Genomic DNA, 22,337 nt, shown 5'->3' on the forward strand with positions numbered 1-22,337 from the left:
TTTACAGAACAAAAATAGCTGTTTTGTTCCAGGTTTCTAAACTTGTGTCAGAACTTGAAATTAAGTAGATTTTCTGTAAAGCAGTTGTTTTCAACCAGCTATGATTTGCCTGCCACCCCTCCACCCCCCCCCCCCACACACACACACTCCTGCACTGTCTGTAGAAAATTGTTGACTGCGGCACTGTGAAGGTGGGCAGCTAGTGGGTAGACACCAGGGAATTGCCAGACATTCTGGAAAGGGCAGGACAGCCCCTCCCACCAAGAGTGACCCACCCAGAGTGTCAACATGCCAGTTAGGGGACCTTGCTAGAGGAACATGACCTATTTTCCCATTCTTGACCTGGATATCCAAACCCTCCACTACTTCTTAGTTATCTCTAACCAATATTTTCTACTTCAACCCAATTATTTAAAATCTAGTTTTTTAGGTAATTTAACATAAAACACTACATTTTTATATTTAGAGCATTTTAATATTGTTAAGAATAACCATCAATGCTATGCTAAAAATGTTATCTATAAATTAAAATTTTCTGAAAAATAGCTTATCTTCCTGGGAGAAAGAAGAAAAATTAAACCAAAGCACAAATATTTTATTACAAACCAGTATTTTAATGTTTTCCTCATTTTCTAATTTTATTTAACTTATGTTAAATGCCAAATGAATATAAAATATTCATATCCAGAGCTTTTAGTTTCTGTGTTTCATTTAATGCTCTGCCTATTCATATATACCAAATGTGTTTTTCAGAGCTTTCCAGTTTGTGCATCTTTGAGGAAACAATTTGGTGGAGAATCAGTTGTGTCCAGGCTTTTCCAACCCAAGTCTTAGAAAAGGACATCTCAAAAATATTCTTAGTGTTGAGGTGGCAATGTTATATAACATAACAATTGACATACTGTTAAAAGCTTATACATGTGATAATAAAAAATGTACGTTACAGATTTTAGATAAACACTCTGCATTTTTATAGCAGATTTGTCATCATATAATAATAATTAAAAAAGAAAAGCATGTCCTATAGCGTAAAAACAGCTGTTATGAATAGCATCTGTCGAGTTGTAATAAACACTAACTGAAGGCTTTATAATAAGAGGTTAATTGAAACCTAAAGCCAGTAGGACTCTTAAGACATGAGAACTTGAATAAGGTTATATCAAACCATTGTTCAAAAGTATCAGAAATATTATAGTACTACCCAAGTTATTAAAGGAAAACTAAGAATAGTAAAATATACTCTTCATATAACAATCCTCAATTTTGTTTTCCTAACAGCAAATGAAAGAACACAGATTTTGCTAAGTCAAGCATTCCATTTACAGTACAGGTCTCTTAAAAATGCACTTGAAAACTAAGTGTTAAATATATGTCTTATTTTTTGTTACTGAGAAAGAATATTCAAGCATGAGGTTTATGCAAAAAGGAAACTGCAATAGAGACTTTCTGTTAATCCTGATGTATCAATAGTTTTGCAAAATTCTGTTGAAATTTTTGTCATAAAGCAAATCAATGGGCTTACCACATGGGAATAGATTTTTACTTATGTGCCTAATACCACCATTATTAATAGAGTTCAATTATTACAAATATAATAATTTTTGAATTTTATATTCAGTGGATATTACTAATTACTAATTATTACTTTCTGAAGTTCCCAAGCTGAACACTCATTCTGCTCAAAACACAACGAAATGTTGCCGGCTGTACTTCCCAGTACTTCACCGGGTTGTGGAATAAACTTATTGCAGTGTATAAAGATTTCTTCATCTTTGACATTGTTGGGCAGAAGTCATTCACTCCCACTTTTGTAATTGAATTAGAATGAAGGAAGATTATCTGTTGTAGTAGGGAAAAAGAATAGATTAAAAATACACAATAAATGTGAACAGAAGATAATTGTCTTTATAGTCAGCACTTGTTCATGAGTTTGTCTACTTAAAAAGTTTACACTGATTTGAATATATTTTGCTTAAAATATATGTACTTGTTTTTTCCTGTTAATACTTACTGTAACAGCTCAGGCTCATGTGTTACACATAGAAATGCTGTGTGTGATGTGTGGTGTGGGACTCAGGCTAAGGCCCAGAGCATACTGCCTGGTCAGCACATGCCACCCTCCTTCCCTACAGTAAGTATATGGCAGGGGGAAGGGTGTGTATGTGTGGATGGTTACTTCAGTACCATATTTACAATAATGGTTTTGAATGTGTTAAGAATGAGCAGAATAGAATTTAATCCTCCAAGGATTAGCAATATGAATGTGAGAATTGTTGACTAGCATTTTCTGTGATCAAGAGAGAGAAATGTAGAGTTGCTTTTTTTTAATTGTTTTATAGAAAATGTCTTTTGACGTCCCAAGTACCTATGTGTAATACAGCATTGAGAGTTGAGTATTGCACCAGTGGACTTATTTGTCCACTGGTTTTTACATAGTTTTATAGGCTGTGGATATGTCTTTTTAGATTAATTATTATTCAAAAAGAATGGACAATATAGAGATTTCCCTATACTGCCTTTAACAGCCCTTTAAATTCCTTCTTTGGTCTTTTTTTGGCAACTGATATTTCTGGGAAGTAAAAACAATCTACTTAACTGACCAGCGTTTTGGCACATAAGAAGTGGGGACCTTTTGCTGGCAAAGCTTAAGATACCAGTTCTGCTGTTGTTACCTCTAGATTTTGCCTTTACATCTCAGTGGGATTGATCTGAGCTGGTCATGAGAACCCTAGGCACTGAGAAAACCTTTCAGTTTGATATTGGAGCTCCTCTGCCCTCTGTTATTCCTGGGAATTTTGTGGCAGATGCTTTAAGTGGCCTCTGGCCTTCCCAGCTGCTCAGTGTCCATGCCGGGGATAGCGCAGCAAGCACTGACCTCACTGGCCGTGGGAAACAGTGCTGGCTGTGGGTGGGTCTGCTCTGTGGACAGTACTTAGGAATTACGTTCTTCTGTATAAGTCTGCTTTTTGTGGTATAATTCTATTATTTTAAAAAATGCTAACAGGAATATAAGTAGATGTAGGAGCAAGCAGAGGTTGAGGTCAGAGTTGTGGAGAAAGGTACGTGGGCAGGACAGTCGATCCAATGAAGGACCAAGGTGGTGCCTACTGGCTCAGTGGGTGTTTAGACACAGCAGAGTCATCATGGCCTTGACATGAACACCTGCCCATAGCACGTCCGTTTTGGTGGTGTCTGTCTCAAAGGAGTACAGTGAACAAATGTATCCAAAGATAATTTGGAAAGAAATCCAGATAAAACAAGTGACTTGAGGCCCAGTTTGTTTTCAATGTGTTTTTGCATCTTGAAAGGTGAGGATGTGAAGGAAAGCATATGAGAAAAATGGTCGAACGTGAAATGGGGTCAGGTAGGGATTCATAGTTTGGGGTCTGGACGAGAATTCAGGGGATCTATGAAACTCTTCAAAGTATGTGCAGAATAGTGTCTTTGTTTTTGTTCTGGGGAGGATCTAAAGCTTTTTCAGATTCTCCCAGGATTCTGTGGCCCCTCCCAACTAGTGAAGAGTTGCCAGATTGAAAGGAAAAGGTTTCTCATACTGAAGAACAAGAACTGTGAGCCCATGATACTCCACATACTGACTATTGATTATATATTCTGGCCTGAATTTTTCAAAAAGCATACACGCTTCTAATCTAGCACCCACTGATAGTGAAAATACCCGGGACCTTGTCCACAGACTCTGCTTTCATGATATGTTTCTGGAATGGAAGGAGGTGTGATCCTCCTGGTTTCTTCTCCACCAGGCCTGCCTTCACAGAGACACTGCCACCCCAGAGCCTGAAACTAGCTGGGTCAGTGATAGCCACAGCAGCCTGAGCAGTTTCAGTAGGAGAAACTGAGGGTGGAAATGGGTACCTAAGCATTCATCTGATATCCTGACATCTACACTGGAGCCTTTCTCCTGGCACTGTCCTGCGTAGAGCATGTGGGCAACCTGGGGGTCATTTTATAAGCATTACCCTCACTGCTTGCCTGGTCTTTGCTTCAGATACTCAGATGTTTCATAAAAACAAAGGGAAGTACTAATATCTACAAAACACAAATAGAATATTTTACCTGGAGGTATTTCAACTCCTGTAATCCTGCAGGGACTTTTTTTAGTTTATTGTTTTCCAAGTGTATTTCTCTTATGCGTGGTATGTTAGCAAGACTTCCATTTTCAACATCTGCTATTCTGTTGTTTCCCAGGCCCAGCCTAAAAGTGGTATAAAATAAGTCAGCTCTTAAGCAAATTCTGGAGTAATACAGTTAGCCAGAAGCACCGTGACTGATTGGAAATACAAACCTGTCCTATTCACATACATGTCAGAGGAAGGCTTTCCATTTACTTAATAACCCAGAGCAGCCTGCAGCACTCTCCTCTGCTCCTCTGCCCTGCGTTCGACAGAGGGGTCCTGCCCACCCATTCCCAAGCATTCCTGGTGGTTCCCCCTCGCTGTCCAGGGCTTGCTGGATGCAGGCCCCCTGGGGTTCTTCAGTGTAAGCATCAGGTGGACTGCCACTTCTAGGTTTGGGTTTGAGGGGTCCCTTACCTCTGCAGATCTTTGTATCGTTTAAAATCCTCGAGTTCCACAGTTGAAATTTTATTATAGTCTAAGTGAAGTTCCAATAAAGTTGATGGTAGTTCTTGTGATAAGAAAAGAAATGTGTATGTTAAATCAAGTAAGTCCCAGCCCACTGATTATTTATTTACTGGTTTAATTTCACATTATAAAGTTTGGCAGTTTTTTAGAGATCTGCTTTTCTTTTTTAACCCATTACTTTGGTAAATATCAAATATACACAAAAATAAAAAACAGCATTATGAACTGCCACACTGTTGCCCAGATTCAACAATTTTCTCCATTTTTCTAGTCTTTTCTCATCTACCACATTAGTTATTGTTGCCTTGTTTTTATTTATGTATATATTTTGGCTGGCATGTTTAAATTCACATCCATATATAATGTCACCTCCCCTGTGAAGACCTCACATGCCCCTAACTCACAGGGTGTCTGTTCTCATAGAACCGTCATGCAGGATCATACCTGACAAATCAGCCACAGTGTACCATCATCCCATGTCTGTCTCCCCAGTGATCTCAGATACACTGTCTTAGGTGGGCTTGTTCTAGCCCTGGTTCAACTAAAGTTGACAGATCATTTGCCTCGTATATCTCTAAAGTCTCTTCTGATGCTACATACTCCCTCCTTTTTCTCCCTTGTGTATTGATTTGTGTGTGATTCTCATTTGTGGATTGGGCCTGTGGCTTCACATGATACCATTCAACTTCATCCTCTGGCCCCCTTATTTCATATGACCTGGTGTTGGGTCTGGGGACCAGGTAGATTCAGTCAGCCACCCCTTCACCTGATGGTCTTAGATTCTTTGATGTACTTACCTAGACCCATGATTTCATTAAGAATGGGAAAATGGTGAGTTTCTGATTTTGTCCTTTTTACACATAATCTTAGGTGGAATTCTTCTCTAAAGAATTTTCCTTCATCAAATATTCAACTTGTTATATAGCTTTTACAGAAAAGGCAGCATGGATGCGTGATTCCTTCAGGTAATGCAATGCCCAGAGGAGACCAGTGATTCTTTTTTTATCATTCTGAGCACATGGATTTTTACCTTTGTCTGATCCATTTTGGTATTTTTTCTTTTAAATTTGTAGTAGTTTCTGCATAAACTAAGAGAAGCATCTGCAGCACCATGTGGCACAGGGCAGGACCCCATGAACGTTGGCACCTTCTCTTCACACACCTGGGGGTTCTGGCCCCAGCCCCTCCTTCCCAGCACCACCCTCAATGACTGAAGCTGGAATGAAAGAGAGTAACCAGAAAATTCAGGCATATATGGAAGGTGTTGTTTGTCAGCCAGAGGTGCTGGTTAGCTAGCTGGGGAAAGCACACCTAACTGAAGTATTTCCTTCCTTTATTAGTGGCAGACTGCTGAAGGCAATCAAAGCATCCTTATGAATATCAGCACTTTACATGGCTGGATTTATATTGACTCCAGAATCTACTTTGGATTTTAAAAATACACCAAAGATCAGGAGAATGATTCTAACCTACGAGGGTTCTAACTTCTTGAATATTGATTAGGGGAGCTTAATTATATTTATGGAATGACTCTTCTTTCTCCAGTATGTAAAAGAAAAGGTTCTGTCTTCAAAGACCTTATATACTAGTTGAGCAAATCCATCATATGTACAAAATGACTAGAAAAACATTACAGATTGTGCCAGCCTCTTCTAGAATATGTGTAGCAAGTCAAAGACAGAAACCTCTGCTCATGCTGAGAAGTCAGGGGGCCTTGTTGGTGGAGGGTGTGTGGAACTCGGGACTGGTCTGTCCCCTGGGGCATGGAAGGACAGGTCACCAGAGAAGAGTGCAGTAGCCTGAACAGAGCCTTGAATTTGGGTAGTATCTCAGTGAGTATTTCAATCCCTACCCCAGCTCCCAGCAGGCCTCTCCTCCCTTCCACACACACCTATGTAGCAGAATTCCCCAGAACTTTGTTCACTCTCCTCCCATTGTCTTGTCAGGTCTGCTAAGGACCCTTTGGACTTCTGCCCAGTTTCATCCTGCCGCAAAGGATGCTGATGTTTGAGAAGTTAAATGCACATGCCCTCTCTCCCACTTTCTGCTCGTCTTACTCTGGGCCTGCTTCCAGCATTGGCAGGGACTCTATGTACTTAATAACTTGTTAGGTAGGGGTTGTAGTTTTGTTGCTGTTCTGAAGATGAGAGGGTAAATATAACATTTTAGGTTTCTTGTAGGAAAGCAGCCACCACCCTGAAAACTAAATTAGGATCATTCTTAATTGTGTAGTCTGAATTAAACTGATTTTTCCTGTATAAAAAAATCATCTTCCCACTTTCAGTGTAGGTAATTTTTCTAAGTGAAGGATCACCACTTAATTAATAATAGCAGCTTTGCTTTGCTGTGTCTTTTCAATTATCAGTGGATGTTTGTTTTGTTAGTCTTTGGATCAGGTGAGGGATAGAAAGGGGTTTTGGTGAGCTCAGTGCTCTTACTGGGGACACTGAAGGCTAGAGCTGTGTGAAAGAAGAGACACTGTTACTCCCAGGGACTGCATCTGACCCAGGCAGTCATCCTGGCAGAGAGGGGGTCCTTGTCAGGCTGGGGCAAGATTCTGAGCAGGGTCCCAAGAAAACCTGTTCAGGGCATCCCACAACTCAGAGCTTGGAGGGTCTAGAAAATAGGTCCACTAGCAAACTTAGGAAGCTGTCTGCTTTGTGGCACCCGCTTCAAGTCACATAAAGAGCACAGTGCTCATCTTGGTAAGGGCCATGTAATGAGATGGCCTTCACCGTGAGGCGGACCCTGCCCTCAGACCCTTCTGTGCCCATTGATCTACATGGCACACCCGGGAAGAATCAGGGTGCACGCCTGACCCTGACAGAGTCTGCGTCTCTCCCATTGAGCCCCACAGGCCCCATCTGGCCCTGCTGCACAGCTGGGAAGGGCCTGTGGCACCAGGCTCCTCCCCTGCTTGCTTCCCCACGGAATTCCCACCTCTAGCAGTTTCCACACCAAATGACGAGTACAGGAGAGTAAATAAAAGGAGGAAAAGGAAAATAAAAAGTCCATTGCTTTGTAATGTTTGTTCCCACTGGGAACAGAGATTCGGGTATCATACTGAAGAAAAAGAAAAAAACCCAGCCCACACCTAGGTCTGCATGCTGAGCAGCACTAGGCTTCCCCCAGTGCTGCCCATAGTCTGGCAGTGAGGACTCCCCACACTGTGGTTTTGACAATGTATGCAGTTTGTAGCATTACATTTAATGGCCATTTTAAAAATCGTAAGTAAAGTAAATAACAAACCTTTAGGAATTGAGGTCAGTTTAGCTTCTGCAATTCTGATATGGAACACTGTCATCCCTTCAAAGGCCCCTGGTTCAATCCCGTTACTATCAAGAGGGTTTGCACTCATTTCTGTGGGGGAAATTACATAATTTAGCATACATAAGACGGAAACTCACAATGCAAAGAAACATCCCAAGAAAACTTAGTCAATGTGAACTTCGTGGTTCAGACTGTTTCACTCAGTGTGGCTGTCTCTGCATCTCTCTACCCTGCTTCTGTCTGTCGCAGACACTACTAATGTACATTACATAGGCTGGAACATATAACAGGCTCCCTGAATCAGTGACTTACCATGCTTTTCTGACATGCCATGATGAAGCCTTTGTTGTATTAATGTATTAATGTTGTATAATGTTTAAATTAATGTAGTTATATTAATGTATAATGTTTGAAGAAAGATCACCCTTCATATAATTCAAAATGTTTATATTCTAGTGTACATTTTCCACCTAAACTTTTAAAATTATAAGTTAATTAGAAATTATTATTCGATTAACAGAAATATAATTTTGAGGAAATGCCAGTAAGTGAGGCTATTGAGTAAGTGCCAGGCGGTTTGTTGAATTAAATAGTGAATAAATGAATGAGAAGACTGGTTAGGAATCTTGGATGTGTATCATAGGGGGAGGTGGCATGGTTATACCATGGGTGTTAGAAGTAAAACAGGGTAGAATTTAAAATGTAGAACAAAAATTTTCCTTAGCTACTGATCTTAAAGCAGGTAATGAAAAGTTAGATGTACATTCCAAATGATAGCTAAGTTAATTTTGTATATTGCATTGGAGTAGCTTATGTAATACACTAAAAGTACTACCTTTAAATTAAATAAGAATAACAGAGTTTACCAGTTAGGATGCAGCTGGAAAACAAACCACATACCTATTGCCAAGGGAATTCTTGAGATTGCGTGTGTGTATTCAAAAGGCATGTTTCTTTAAGTGTTACAGATTTTTTTTGATACTTTGATTTATAAATGGCTTATCTAAGTAAGATCATTAGATTAAAAAATTCATTTTTGTGATTATCAGCCCTAAAAATTGTTAGTAGTGATGATAAAGGTCCCTACATCTGCACATTACATATGATTTTGAAATGTCCCATCTACAAGCACTTACCCAGAACATGCAAAGCATTCATTCCTTTGAATGTCTCCTTTTGTATTTTCTTAACTTTATTATCATGAATTCTTAGTTCTGCTAATGATTTGGGAAGATTAAGTGGTATTTCACTTAGTTGATTGTGGGACAGATACAGCCTTTTCAACTTCTTTGTGGTTAGAAAAGCTTTTGGGTGAATCTTCGTTAGCTTGTTGTTGTTGAGAATCAAAGCCTAGATAAAACACAAAAAGTTACATTGTATTAGGAAGTGGGTTTGATTTACTGATACTCCAGTGCGAATAGTCACCCACGGAAATCAGTGCAAATTATGTTATTCCTAGACTTGGTTAACCATGTGAATAAATCCCAACCTGATCAGTCTTATCAGTCTGAGGTAATAAGAACCCCAGGTTGGACCAGCTTGGTGCTGTGTCTATGGTTCATCTTCTCAGATGACTCATTCACAAGGTGAAGGCCCCTCCCATTTCCCCATATGGGAGTGGTGGACACTTTTATTGTTATCTTATTTTTGCTCTACAAAATTAAGTCTAGTGCCACCAAACAGATTTTTACAAGTTTTTATCTACTTTTAAAACCTTGCTTCTGTCATGTTTACATGTTGACCATTTTTCCCAGCATAGAGACATGAGGGATGAGCTTAGAACCCTCTGCTCTGGCTTGCTGCAGAGGAGGGTGCAGCTGTCTTGCTTAGCCTTTGTTTTACTGCTAGATTCTGCAGAATTTCCAGTTTCCCAAGGATGATGGCAGGTGGCTTGGCATTCCTTGGGGCCTTTTATGCCTCTCTGCTAATCGGGACACTCCCGTTCTGTCAGGGAGCAGTTTTAGATTCAGTCCTCTTACGAATTCTGTCTCTAGGCCCCATCCTTCCTGTTGTTTCCAGACGGACTGAATATGTCTTTCTGGTGTTGCTCACCTTGCTGTTGTTCCAAAAGAGAAATACAAATATGTAGATAGCTGAACTCCCATTTTATGATATTCCCTCGTGTTTCTCCCTTCTCTTATCTTCCTTTCAGACATACCACTACTGTTAAAAATTTCACCTCAGTAAGCTTAAGCCTAGGAAAGGAGGTAAAACTACATTTTGTTACCAACTGGTAGGACATCCTGCTTTCTTTGTGCTGCCACTTAAGAGTCTGAAGCTTGGCGAACCCTCAGGCCACAGCATGATATGAATTTAGCAGAAATTCTCCCTCCTTTTAGTGGTGAAGGGATGGCACAGTGTAGAAAGGCAGCCTGCCCCCTGACCTCCCTTCACACTTTGCCCTTCCTGCTGTGTGGGCTCCACGTTAGAAGCCCACGTGGCCTTGTGAGGTCCAGCATCATGCCTGGGGTTTGTTTCTCTAGTGAAAATAATGTGGTTGTTGGAGTTTCTACATGGTAACATTCATGTTGTCCCAAGGCTTCAGTTAAACTGTACTTTGAGTGTGGCTTTCCCATGAAAATCCCAAAGCAGCAGTCAGAGTCCCAGACAGTATGGCTATAGGGAAGAACAGAAAATGAGAAAAGTATAGTCTTTCAGAAGGAGGAGAGTGTCTTTGATATGACTGTGGCTGCAGTAAACTGGTCACAAGCACATGCATGATGCACCCCCTGCTCTAATGCTGGCTTGTCTTTTGATGCGCCCACTTCAGGTCACATAAAGACCACAGTGCTCATTTTGGTAAGGGTTAGGTAATGAGACAGTGTAAGAACCAGAATGCTGAACAAGCGGTTAAAACATAATACAGAAAATTTATAGAATATCTGAAAAATATTTTGATTCTCTTTAAAGACAGGAACCATATAAAATGACATTAAAATTAAGTAGATGTTTTGAAACATAACCTGCCCACAATTCACATATAAAGTATGTGCTCTAAAAGTGCTTTTCCTGATACAGCGAGTTGGTCTGGAAGCACTAGGCTGCTGGTAGTCCTAAATAACAGTTGGGTGCAAGCACCTCACATATGTTTACCCATCTACGTAACCACTCTGAAGTCCACACCATTGTTACATCCCCTCTACAGCTGAGGGAGTTCAAGTGTAGAGAAGTAAGCCCCTCTCCCAGTGCAGTGCACATTGCTGGAGAGCCAAGGTTTGGGCCCAGGGCTGCCTGACTTTAGAACACTCAGCCTCCCAGCACCATGCCATATAGGGACATTAAAGGAAGATTGGGCACCTAAGACACTCCTGGTACCTTCAAGAGTCCATTTCCCAATGAGTAATGGAGTACATGTGGACTAAGTCCCTGGAATGCCCCTGAAATGTAATAAAATAATGATGGAACAAAGTGAATTAAAAGCTTTTGATAATTTTGGTTTGTGATTTTAAGATTATTCTTTGGTTGCATAGCTGAATGTAGGTTGAAGAAGTGACAGAAGCATTCAAAGGCTATATTTCCAACTTCTGAGAGTAGAATAATGGCCTTGCTGTTCTCCAAAAGTTTCTGTGGCCTGAAGGTAAGAGCGGACTGGATGGGTCCGTTGTGGCATCCACTGTAGTATCTCTGATGGTCTTAAAGTTTAGGTAAGGCCTCAGGGATAATAGTGCTCTCCCAGTTGACTTTTTCTGTATGAAAGCTTTATTACATTTGGAGCCTCTGCAGATGTGAGCTGGGTGCTCAGTGCCTTTGAAAGGCAGGGAGCAGCGAAGGACCTGGCTGCTTGGCAACACAGGGAGGAGCGGCTTTGCAGAGGCTGACCTGGGCTTCCTGTGGGTGCCACACCCTGCCAGACAGCTGGGTGTGTGGATGGAGTGAGCGCCTAAGTAAAGAATGTCCCCTGTGGTGCCTGAAGCGTGGCTGGCCTGAGAGTCCTTCCCCATCAACTGACAGGCAGGCACTGGTTTGCATAATGGATTCTGTGGTCTCCTTTTGCTGACTACAGCTACGGGTCAGCAGGACTTAAGACACTGAGCCAAGGGGTTTTGGCAGGCAGCGCAGGCGGCCTTGTGCCCATCCCATTCAGGAAGAGCACGTGTCCGCAGGGATGTGATGCGGTCATGGGGTCTCTACCTTCTTTTAGCCACAACTGCTCTGTACAAAGCAGGCCTTGTGTTTCTTCTCTGTAGTCTGGCATGAGTCATGGGAAATGGCTTGTGAGAGCATCTAGGCTTACCACCTAGCAGAACGAGGGCACCCCACCAGCTCCATATAGAGGGTGGGGATAGCATGCACTGCACACTGTGGACTTGGGCTCTCCCAGACCAATTCCAAATCAAATTAGAAATTTTACTTGCTAAAATACAGAGACCCAACATCTTACTACACTGATGGACAGTGACTGCATTGCGGTATGGGTGGAGACTTGATAGTATGGGTAAATATAGTGACCACACTGTTTTTTCATGTGAAACCTTCATAAGGAGTGTATATCAATCATATCTTAATAAAAAGACAATAAATAAATAAATGGATGAATGAGTGAATGAATGAATGAATGAATGAACAAATAAAATAAAATAAAATAAAAATAAAATACAGAGCCCCAAGATATTAAACAGAAAAATAAGAATATTTTAAACCTTAGAAAATTAAAAATATTAGTAAATATAGTAAGGAAAAAAACCTTTCTAATCCATAAAATCTAGAAAAGAAGCAATACAGGTCTATATTAGTCAATGAGATACATTGTGTTTGCTGCCACTAGAGATTTGTGGTGTCTTAAGGTGAGTCAGCAGGCTTGGTTCCTATTAATAAAATAGTCTTACTCATTCTAGTGTGCAGTGACTAAATTACTTGAATAGTCATAAGCTCATTTAAGGATCATTTACTTATATTCTGAGCCCACTGCCTTTCACCTGGCTGTTAAACAGTAAAAATTAGTTGAATTAAATTACTGAGTCAAATCTATAATTTTTCACTAACCAGAGCACTGAATAACAGGAACTTTGTCACTCTTCATACAGAAAACTAAAAATTGCTTATACAAATGCAATATGAGTAATCATCTGGCTGAGCTAGAGATTTTCACTTAAATATTTGAAAATAAGAGCATATGTTCTTACATAAAGTGAAGTGAGTCCTTTGAAGTCATTTTCTTTGATTTCCTTAATTTTATTGTTTTGAAGGTCAACCATTTGGGTGTCAAATGGAATATTGCTGGGGATGGAGGACAAACCTGAGAAATAAACAGATATGTTACATGAAGCTGCAAATGGGATAGAGATGTGCATTTATTAAATCTGTTACACATGACAAAACATCGTTCTTTGGAAGGGCCTACAGACCTTTCACATACCACATTTGTTTCCACAAGGTGTGGAGCTGTCTGCTGCCAGGGGACACTGAGAGGAGGTCAGTGGGCTGCGGGGGCCCAGGGCTGGCACTGGATACCAGTGGCCGAGGAATGCCAGTGTTCTTTGCAGGTTGTCAGGCTGTTGTGCTGAATTGGAACCTGTGGGTTTTGACCATTTTAAGAAGCCCCAACATGTAAAAAGTTGTGCTTAGAAAATAGACTATCGATGATTTTCATGTATAGTATCAGTAGTGAGCTCCTCTGATCACAGATTATTTGACTTAGGAGACATGCTCATCTGTGACTCACATTGACACAGAGGTGGGGGTACCCCCTTGCTGGGCCACCCCCAGCACTTTTTCCTTGACCCATTGCCCCATGTTGCCTTGGCCTGCCTGTAAGCACTTCTGCCCCCAGATTCAGTGAGCCATCCACCTGTCATGTCAGGTGGAGGTAAAGCTGTGCCTTCCTCCTCCTCATTTGGGCACTCAGTAAGTGCTAGCCTAGTTATTAAATGGCTTTCCCCTTGAGTTAAAAGACAAAAAGAGCAGCAAATTAGCAGGAGCTGTACATGGTGCTTGCTTCCTTACTTATCTTGCTCCCCAGATGCTGGGCACGCCTCCCCTCATCGTCAGGTATTCCATGTGGTCGTTATGCTGGATGAACGTGGGGCCTTTGTGATTTTTCCCAACATTTTAATAATGAAATGTTCAATTATGCAGAAAAGTCAAGAGAATTTTACAGTGAAAACCCACAGCCTCTTTCACACTTTCCTAGACTGTTCACTGCCCATCATTGATCCATCTTTCCATCTACCCTACAGACATGTCAGGGTCAGTTCACTTGGGAAGCTGTCCTTGCCCCTGAGCCTGGGGCAAGGACCTCAGTATCAAAGCACCACAAGCTCCAGCACCCCACTCTGCCACCCTGAGACTTCATCCTGCTTAAAAATTGGTAGCTCTTTTAAGAAGCTGGGCCATACGTAACTGGATGGGTTCACAGTATGGCAGTGTAGTACGGAGATTATTTTGACTTTAGAATGTGAAGTGGAGGTTCTTGCAGGAAGCTGGAGGCCTGCAGAGACGACCTGATGACACAGATGAGGCAGCCCTTCCACACCACCCCGATGACACTGGAGCACTGAGAGCAATTTCATTTCCATTCCAAGCCTAGGGCAGGGGAGGTACAGGCCACTAACAGTAATGAGCCGTCTTAAAGACACACACCAGACTGCTACAGACGTCTGCACTGTGGGAATCTGTGCAGTAGATTTTTTTCAGAGCTTAATATTCAGGAGACTAAGGAAAACAGTGTTTCAGCCAGCTGTCTGTGAAGGTGATGTGGTCTTCCTAGGCCTTTGAGGACAGCCGTGTGCTGGAACAGAGATGCACAGGGTCCTGTGAGGCCCCAGGGCTGGAGCAGACACTCGGTTTCCTGTCACACCAGGAAGGTCTGCACTGTGGGGGGCATCTCATCTCCTTAGTCCCTCTTGCCCAGAACCCTGCTCAGTTCACATCCAGCTATGTCTGTGTAGACCCCTGCATGTTCATTCTCATTGCTGTTTCACACCTGCACCAGCCCAACAAATGGGCAGTGTGCTTCTCCCGCCTAGAATGCAGCTGGGGAATGACAGTGCAGCTGACTTCTCACCACAGGATTCATCTCAGCTCCTGCCTTTCTCCAGCTTGCTGCTCTTACCACATTCTGCACATCCTTCCAGACTAGCTTTTCCCGAAAGTTGCTTGCTCTTATCATCTTTCTCCTAAGAATGCCACAGGTAAAACTTAAAACCCATTTTTTCCTAGCCTATATATTCCATTAAGGCTTTCCCTGTGATTGTAGCTCATAATAATCTTTCTGAAGGCTTTTTGTTTCCCTCTCTTATTTTGTCCCTTAATAACACACTTTATTACTAGATTGGATTGCAACAGGCTTTGACTATGGTCACGTTTCCTGTGGCAGCACGATCTTAGTCTAAAGTTTTCAGAGTCTTTACCTGCTTACAAGCACTGAGGAAGGGACCCCTCTGGGCCTCCAGCCCCGAATGGCTCCCCGTGGTTTGAGCCCTTGGGAAATAACTGGGCACAGCTGCTCCTGGTGTGCATCCCCACCCCACCTGCTCTCTGGGCAGCACATGAGTGTGCCCCTTTACTTGAGAGTGCCTTTGTTAGAAGAATTAAAAAATAAAATATTCAACAAAGAATTACACATTTTTAAAAGATGTTAGAAACTGATATAGTTCAGCCAAGTCATTTTTAGATATTTCCAAAACCAAATCATTCAAAACAAATAGATCATTGTCTTTAAAATGTCTGGGTTAGAGATTTCACAAAGTCAATAACCTATTTTTTGCTCTGGACAAGCACCTTACTGGTTATTATGAAATTTTATTAGAAAGCACAATCTCAGCCTGCTGGTTCATAAGATGAGACCACAGTACCAAAAATTAACAGGAGAGAAAATGTCAATGGAAAAGCATACCCTGTGATGGAAATTAAAATGAAGCACTTAATTCAAATCTGGGAAGATGAAAGAATGGTCTGCCTATGAAATTTCCCTTGTTTTGCTCTGATTTTCTGGATTTTTAAAATAAGTTTAGTTGTACTATAGAGTTTGTTGTACTTTCAAAAAATTAAAATGAAAAATTCCCTTATAATCAATGAGCTGGTTTTTTAAATTTCCATGAGGACTTCCCTTGTCCTTTTAATTCTGTCAGGATGACAATTCTTCCAGCGAGAGAATGCGCCTTACCTAGGTCGGAGCAGTGCACGACTCTCGAGTAGCACTGGCACCCGAATGGGCAGGCTGGAAGCAGGTCAAACGGGAAGAATGGGTTGACAGGCTCCTTCATGGGCAGCAGAGAGGTGGCATCACCATCCTCCATGTCCTCCGTGTCCTCCAACATCATGTCCTTCAGCATCACCCGTGAAGGGTGGAACAAGGGCTTGGCAGAGCACAGGGCCAGGAGAACAAGGAGCACACACTCCTTCATGTCCCCTCATGCAAGGGCCAGCCTAGGACCAAATAGACAATGGGGAATGAGCCACAGTCCACACACACGTCCGCCTGTCTGGGTACTCGAACTGCGGGAGCTCCATGCAGGGGCCCTCTTGGCCCTATGCAAGTGTCCACTGAGGAAACATGTTTGGAAGACAGCTGGTTAACATGCACTAGAAGCTTTAGAGGTATTTTTATTTTTCATCCTGTAATTCTACTCTTTGGAATCTAGTCTCAGGAAATAATTCCAATGTACATGAAGATGTTCATTACAAGATTATATATAACAGCAAAAAAACTAATACTAGTGGTTAAAGGGAAATAGTGAAATAAAATAGGGTGCATTTATTTCATTAAATACTTTGGAATCCACAAAGATGTTTAAAAGTAGGACATTTTTTAATTAAAAGAATACTAAAAATCGATACCTGATGTACTTACAAAACACTCAAAAAATCTCGCATAAATATGCCTAATGGCTGATAATTTGTGGGTAGTAGAACCATGAATTACCTGTGTCTTTTTTTTTTCCTTTAATTTTTATAATGAGCAGGAAGTACTGCTTTAATAGTTAGGAACCTATTAAGTAAGCTAATAAAAACAAAAACATTATCCTACCTGACTCCATTCTTGAAACCCTTCCATAGCCTATCTATGTCACTGTCACTTTCAGAGTGGCACTTTCCTTGGCATGCAGGAGCTCATCTTGGGCTGACCCCTGCATCACGCTCAGGGTGGTCACTTTCCACATTGTCCCCAGGGTTTCTTCCTTCTAATCTGTACTGTTGTCTAATACCTAATCAAAAGCATCTAAGTCCAGACCATTCTTCCTTACTCATCTTTCCACTGAGTTCTGCTTGTCTACTTAGGTGGTGGGTTGTTTTTAGTTGTACTTTTTAAGGCCTGCATAAAACTGGAGTGTAAAGCATAGACATGTTATTATCTGGTGGCAGATGTTCCCACAGGTGTGCCTACATGTTGTGGTTTCTTAACCATCACCTATGAAACATACATTCTTTGTGATTTTTAAGAATTAAAAGCACTATGAAATCATCACCACAGATATATGCCAGCCTTGCCTTTGGCTACAGTTGGCTGCCCACAGACACACATGGGTGAGGCTACATCTAGGCAGGGAGAATCCACACTCCACCAGCCACCTAGCAACACAGGGGCCTGCCACGCCCACAAAAGGTAGCACCTTAGCGGCAAGGGTCTTCCAGGCTCAGTTGGGGAGGTCCAGCTGCAGGAGGGCCTGACCTCCACATCCTGGAATCATACCAGCTGCTCACAGTTTCCCAGGACCCAGAAATCAGCTCTAATGTCTCACCACAGCCTTGCTTTTTCTGGATTTAGGAATCAGAAGTGAATTAATTAACTTGACTTAAATATTCATTTATATGGGATGTCTTTTAATCACATACCTTTCTCGAGGTTCAAAAAACCCTACTGTCATGTGTTATTAATCTGATAATTAACATTATTTAATTCTTAGAACCTAAATAGCAACACAAGCGTTTTGCCCACGCTTGGCTAGACATTACCATCTCCATGTGTGAGGTTTGTCTATGATAAGTAGACCTCGACTGTGCTGGGAAAGAGAAAATACAGGGTGGGCCTGAGACCAGCAGAAGCTTTTCTTATTTTTAAAACCCTTTTCTGGGGCCCACCTCAGAGCCAGTCCCAGCCTCCCATCTCTGCACTGCTGTGAGGACCTGTCACTTTAGAGTCCATTCCAGGAGTGTCCCTCATGCTAATAAGAGGCACAGAGAGAGTCAGCAGTTTCCCCAAGGCCACTGGACCACGTGGTGGGAGCCAGAACCCCTATGTCCCAATTCATTATCTATGCCCTCGCCAGAGCACGCTCTTCTTTTATCTCGAAATCGAACGCCTGACAGGCACTCTCTGTCTTGTCTCCTCCAGCACCAGTCTGTGCCAGTCTGTGCACCAAGGCACATGGAGTGGGCTGGTGGGTAGGAATGGGGATAATGTGCCCAGACTTGGATGTGCAGAAAAAGTGTGCCCAAGGATCTCTGTCAGCTGCTGGCAGGCAGTTTATAACCCGAGGCCCAGTCACCCTGCAATCCTGCTAGGGGCTCCAGGTTAAGGTCCAGTGAGCTTCAGTTCCATTGATACTTCTCTGCACATTATTTCTGCTTCTTGGCTACCTGCCCAACTTTGATCCATTATATTTCCTGACCTTAAGTTTTCAAATGGTTCCGGGCAGTTGTGTGTGGTTCTAGGTGGTTCCAGACTCGTTAATGCTTGGTTCCCAGCTTTGCCTTGACCTCCAGAACTCTTGTTCCCTAGTTAATTCAGTCTTGGTTCATAGTTAAATCAAAGCTTGTCCCTGGACTGCCTTTTTTTTTTTTTTAGCTTTGTTCTGTGTTGCAACTCTGTCTTCTAGGTCCATAGCTGTCCCTGACCTAGTCTGATCATGGCAAGAGAAGCTGTTAGATCCTGTGCCTTTGGGTTGCTGGACCTGTTCAGCGGGCATTTGTCAGGAGGCCACTGTGCACTAGGCAGTGTTTGGATGTGGAATCTGTGGAGTAGGGCTTCTGGGCCACCAACCTGCTTCCCTCAAAACAAGACCACATCCTATAACCCCACTCTTAGGTGAGTGTAGGGTTGTACAAGTCAGTACTTGGACATGATAGAAAAACTCAGAGACAAATGCCCAAGTTAGGAAATAGAACTAAATTGCAAGTAGTGCCGACCATATACAGTGGCTCTGACTGTCTGAAGGGAGCTCTAGATGTGTGGTCCCAGGCCTGGAAGTGAACTTCCTCACTGTGACCCATTCACCCCTCATAACCTCAGTTAACCGTGTAAGCCCATAGATAGGAGAATGGCTGTAACACATACTTGCACGCAAGGAAGAGACTGATGAACAGGCGCACCTGTAAGGGTGGGGTGGAAGGATTACTTTCCTTTGCCTGGTGCAAATTACAACACTGCCTTTTTAAATGTTTTAAATACAAGTCCACCAATAAAACTAGTTCTCCATGTGCTTTTCCTGCCACGGTACCCTGGGCTGTCCCTGGTGAGTAGAGTGCTCAGCATGGAGATGGGAGGGGTTGGTCCTCTGGAAGAAACCCTCTCCTGGGGTGGGGGCTTCCCAGAATATTACAGATGCTCTGCCTGCGGGACTTGGGGAGAGGCATGGGCACGGCTCCCTGGGCATCTCCTGCATGGTGGGAAGCCCTTCAGGTGGAGGTCACACAGTGCCTCTGGCATGGTCTCCTCTGTGCTGGCTGACTGGTTGCCGCATGTCACTGACCAGCCTCTGCATCTTGCATCCTGGCCACTTGGAGAGTCCAGGCTGGCCTCGGCTCTGCACGTCACTGTTTGCACCCTCTTAGGTGATGGGTAAAGTACCAATGACAGCACCCCCAGTCTCACCCTATCCAAAGGCAACTTTTTATCAGTGTTTGAAAAGTATCATAGTGTCCAGGAGGGAACACTGCACAGCAGTGTTTTTCTCTGATACTCAGAAATAATATAGAGAATATTATTTCTCACTTAAAATGGTATGACATTTAGTTGTTTGCCTTATTTTAAAATTTTGAGTTTACTGCAGTGTTTCCCTGAATTCGACCAGTTTTTCCAGAGTTCTTACTCATGAAAGGCTTTGGATTTTAATTTCAAATTTTTCTTAATCATAATAGTATTTGGAATATTACTTTTGTGCTACTGCTATTCTTAATAAGCCCTGGCACGTTAGAGCCACGAGAGGCCCTCAAGGCTTTGCTCCCTGCCTTCTGCACTGTAGAGAGAGCCAGCACCAGCCCCTTGCTCCTGCTTTGTTCCTTCCTGCTCAGGTCTTAATCTCACAGTGACTTCCAGACAGTAACCAGACTCCTTGCAGAGGACAGGCGGGTGGTTTGGCCAGTTTCTCAGGACAGGAAATGTAGTTGAGAACTTTTTCTGAATTTGCATAAACTTTTATTTTCCACTTAAATGTTCCACAAACTTAGAATGGAAAATTTGTCTAACTGAAAGGGTATTTCATGTTAGACACTATTATTAGGAGAGTCTTTAAGTTGCAGTGGTTTTAAATCCCATGCTTAAAGGTCCACTTGGCAACTGTCCCTGTGGCGGAAATACTCCTGTCGGTCCACATCCAGTAGTGGCGTCCGGTATATGAATGTGACAGAGCAGGCTCTGTGTTCCCAGAGGGAATGCGGGCTGAATTCAGGTTCATCAGGGCACAGGTGGGAGTAAGCAAGTGCACTACACAAACATGCATTGGATCCTCGTTCACAGTGCATCTTGGTGCTGCTGAAGACCACGCCCTCCTTAAGAAACAGTGGCGAGCCTGCGCAGTGTGCCTGGCCTCCCGTCAGAGCCGCAGCCCCTTCCCCCGCCTACAGCCTGTCCCTCACAGCCTCCCTGAGCAGCACGAGCGACCAGCTGGGTCCTGAACAAAAAGTCCTGCTTCGTTTTCTTGTTTCCTACATGGCGTCCACAGACAGGGCCTGCAGTTTTGTTTTGTCTCCACCTCACATAGCCAAGAATTCCTCTTCAGTGTTGAGCTAGTTAACAGTCAGATGAGTGTGTTAGTGGTAACAGAAGACTGAATACCCCCTCTTCTCACACTGAACTATATTGCTCAACACTAAAAACAAACAAAAACATAAGGATGCTGTCACATGTGTGGGCTGATGATTTATTTTTATTTCCTTTTTCTTTTTAAACAACTCAAAGATTCTTGGTGGATTTGAGAGAAGAAAAAAAAAACCACCACACTATTTTTAGAGAGCCGCAGACTCTTGAGGTCTCTGTGACGTACCCTATACCATGCGGCCACTATTTATGGCTGCCACACCTCTGAGCAGACAGGAGGGAATGCTGTGTTCCACTTAGACTACAAGGGAGTAGAGTATCCCACACATGGTTTATTATTTTTAAACTTAAGATTAGTAAGATTCCTTGGGAGGGGACAAAGGAAATCTTTGTTATAAATTATGTTTGGCCTTCGTGAAAAGAACTTCCTAATCTTTTATATTGAATATGGGGCTAGTTAAACTATTGCAGATAAATGAATTGGAAATATGTGGATTTCCATTTTAACTATTAGCATTTCATTACAAAGGACTAAGGAAGACATTCATCAAGGAAAAATAGTATGTTCAAATGCATGGGTAAAAACAACATTTGAATAATTGGCATACTTAAAAATATACATTAGAAAATATCATAGTTTTACATTTTAAAGGAAATATTTACTATTTCATTTAATGTACTTGTGATATCCCCAAACTTCATTATCACTAATTATTAAGGCAATGTTGTTTTCCTACTCACAAGTAGCTTGTTAAGTGATTTTTTAAAATCAATCATGTTAACATTTATGGTAAAGTATGAGAGGTTTCACTTAGCTGTAGAATAAAAAGTCACAGTTATATTGAAAATAAATCCATTATATATAAAATACAAAAGCTGGAGTAGTTTTAGGCTGATATGTAGTTTAAGTGCTGATTTTTAAGAAATTATAGAGAATAAACTTTAAACTTCATTATGCAATTTACAAGCACTTATGTTAATTACACTAGTGTCCCCTTGGTAAGATACACTGATACATGAATAAAAGACATGGAAACATACCTTGTAAGAGGAAAGTAAGTCCTCTTGAAAGTAGAGTTTTCCACCATGCACTGCTTATCTGTCTATAATGTGAGTGTTCTCAGGTCTGTTTAGGCAGAAATGAAGAGAGGGCGTGACATTTCAAGGAACCCCTCTGCAGAGCAAGGCAGCTCCCCGGGTGACACTGGAGTGAGCTGCTCCCACAGATTAGCCCGTGTCAGGACTGAGCAGTGAGATTAAGACTTGTTACTGCTCATGTGTTTTCCATCACTGTTTGTATCATAGCCAAGACTTCTAGCTAAACTCTCGACGTCTACTGGAAGATTCTGAAGAAAAAGAGAGCTTAATAACGTGTGGCAACTGGCCATTGAAAGTATAGTCAAAGTCATTCAAGGAATACCTGATTGAAAAAATAGTTTATGAGTCTTGAATGAATACTGATAAATTACAACTTTTAAAATCATTGGCCCCATATAGACTAAGAAAATATTAATCAATCTTAGTACAGACACCCACATCATTGAGACAGA

At 42.0% G+C, this 22,337-nt stretch overlaps 2 protein-coding genes across 2 annotated transcripts in view; one reads left to right on the plus strand and one right to left on the minus strand.

The window, feature by feature from the left end:
* CENPP (centromere protein P) overlaps positions 1-22,337 on the plus strand; it is a 274,606-nt gene that overhangs the window by 153,367 nt on the left and 98,902 nt on the right. The window lies entirely within an intron of this gene.
* Positions 580-22,036, minus strand: ASPN (asporin). Its single transcript, XM_073228889.1, has 8 exons — positions 21,829-22,036; positions 15,976-16,238; positions 12,995-13,107; positions 9,008-9,221; positions 7,851-7,961; positions 4,551-4,644; positions 4,075-4,213; positions 580-1,839 (listed from the first exon to the last, which is right to left on the minus strand). Exons 2-8 carry the CDS (start codon positions 16,214-16,216, stop codon positions 1,642-1,644), a joined length of 1,110 nt encoding a protein of 369 aa, XP_073084990.1. The 5' UTR covers positions 16,217-16,238; positions 21,829-22,036; the 3' UTR covers positions 580-1,641.

Source organism: Manis javanica, chromosome 2, assembly GCF_040802235.1.
Source record: "Manis javanica isolate MJ-LG chromosome 2, MJ_LKY, whole genome shotgun sequence".
Classification (NCBI taxonomy): Eukaryota; Metazoa; Chordata; class Mammalia; order Pholidota; family Manidae; genus Manis; species Manis javanica.

Bases quoted from the DNA above. Each gene is read 5' to 3' on its own strand.
- ASPN (XM_073228889.1), bottom strand. From the start codon at position 16,216: ATGAAGGAGTGTGTGCTCCTTGTTCTCCTGGCCCTGTGCTCTGCCAAG. The intron at 4,645-7,850 runs GTTTGTTATTTA...TCTTATCACAAG, and splicing joins ACTGACCTCAATTCCTAAAG to AACTACCATCAACTTTATTG. The intron at 4,214-4,550 runs GTAAGGGACCCC...TACCACTTTTAG, and splicing joins CGATACAAAGATCTGCAGAG to GCTGGGCCTGGGAAACAACA.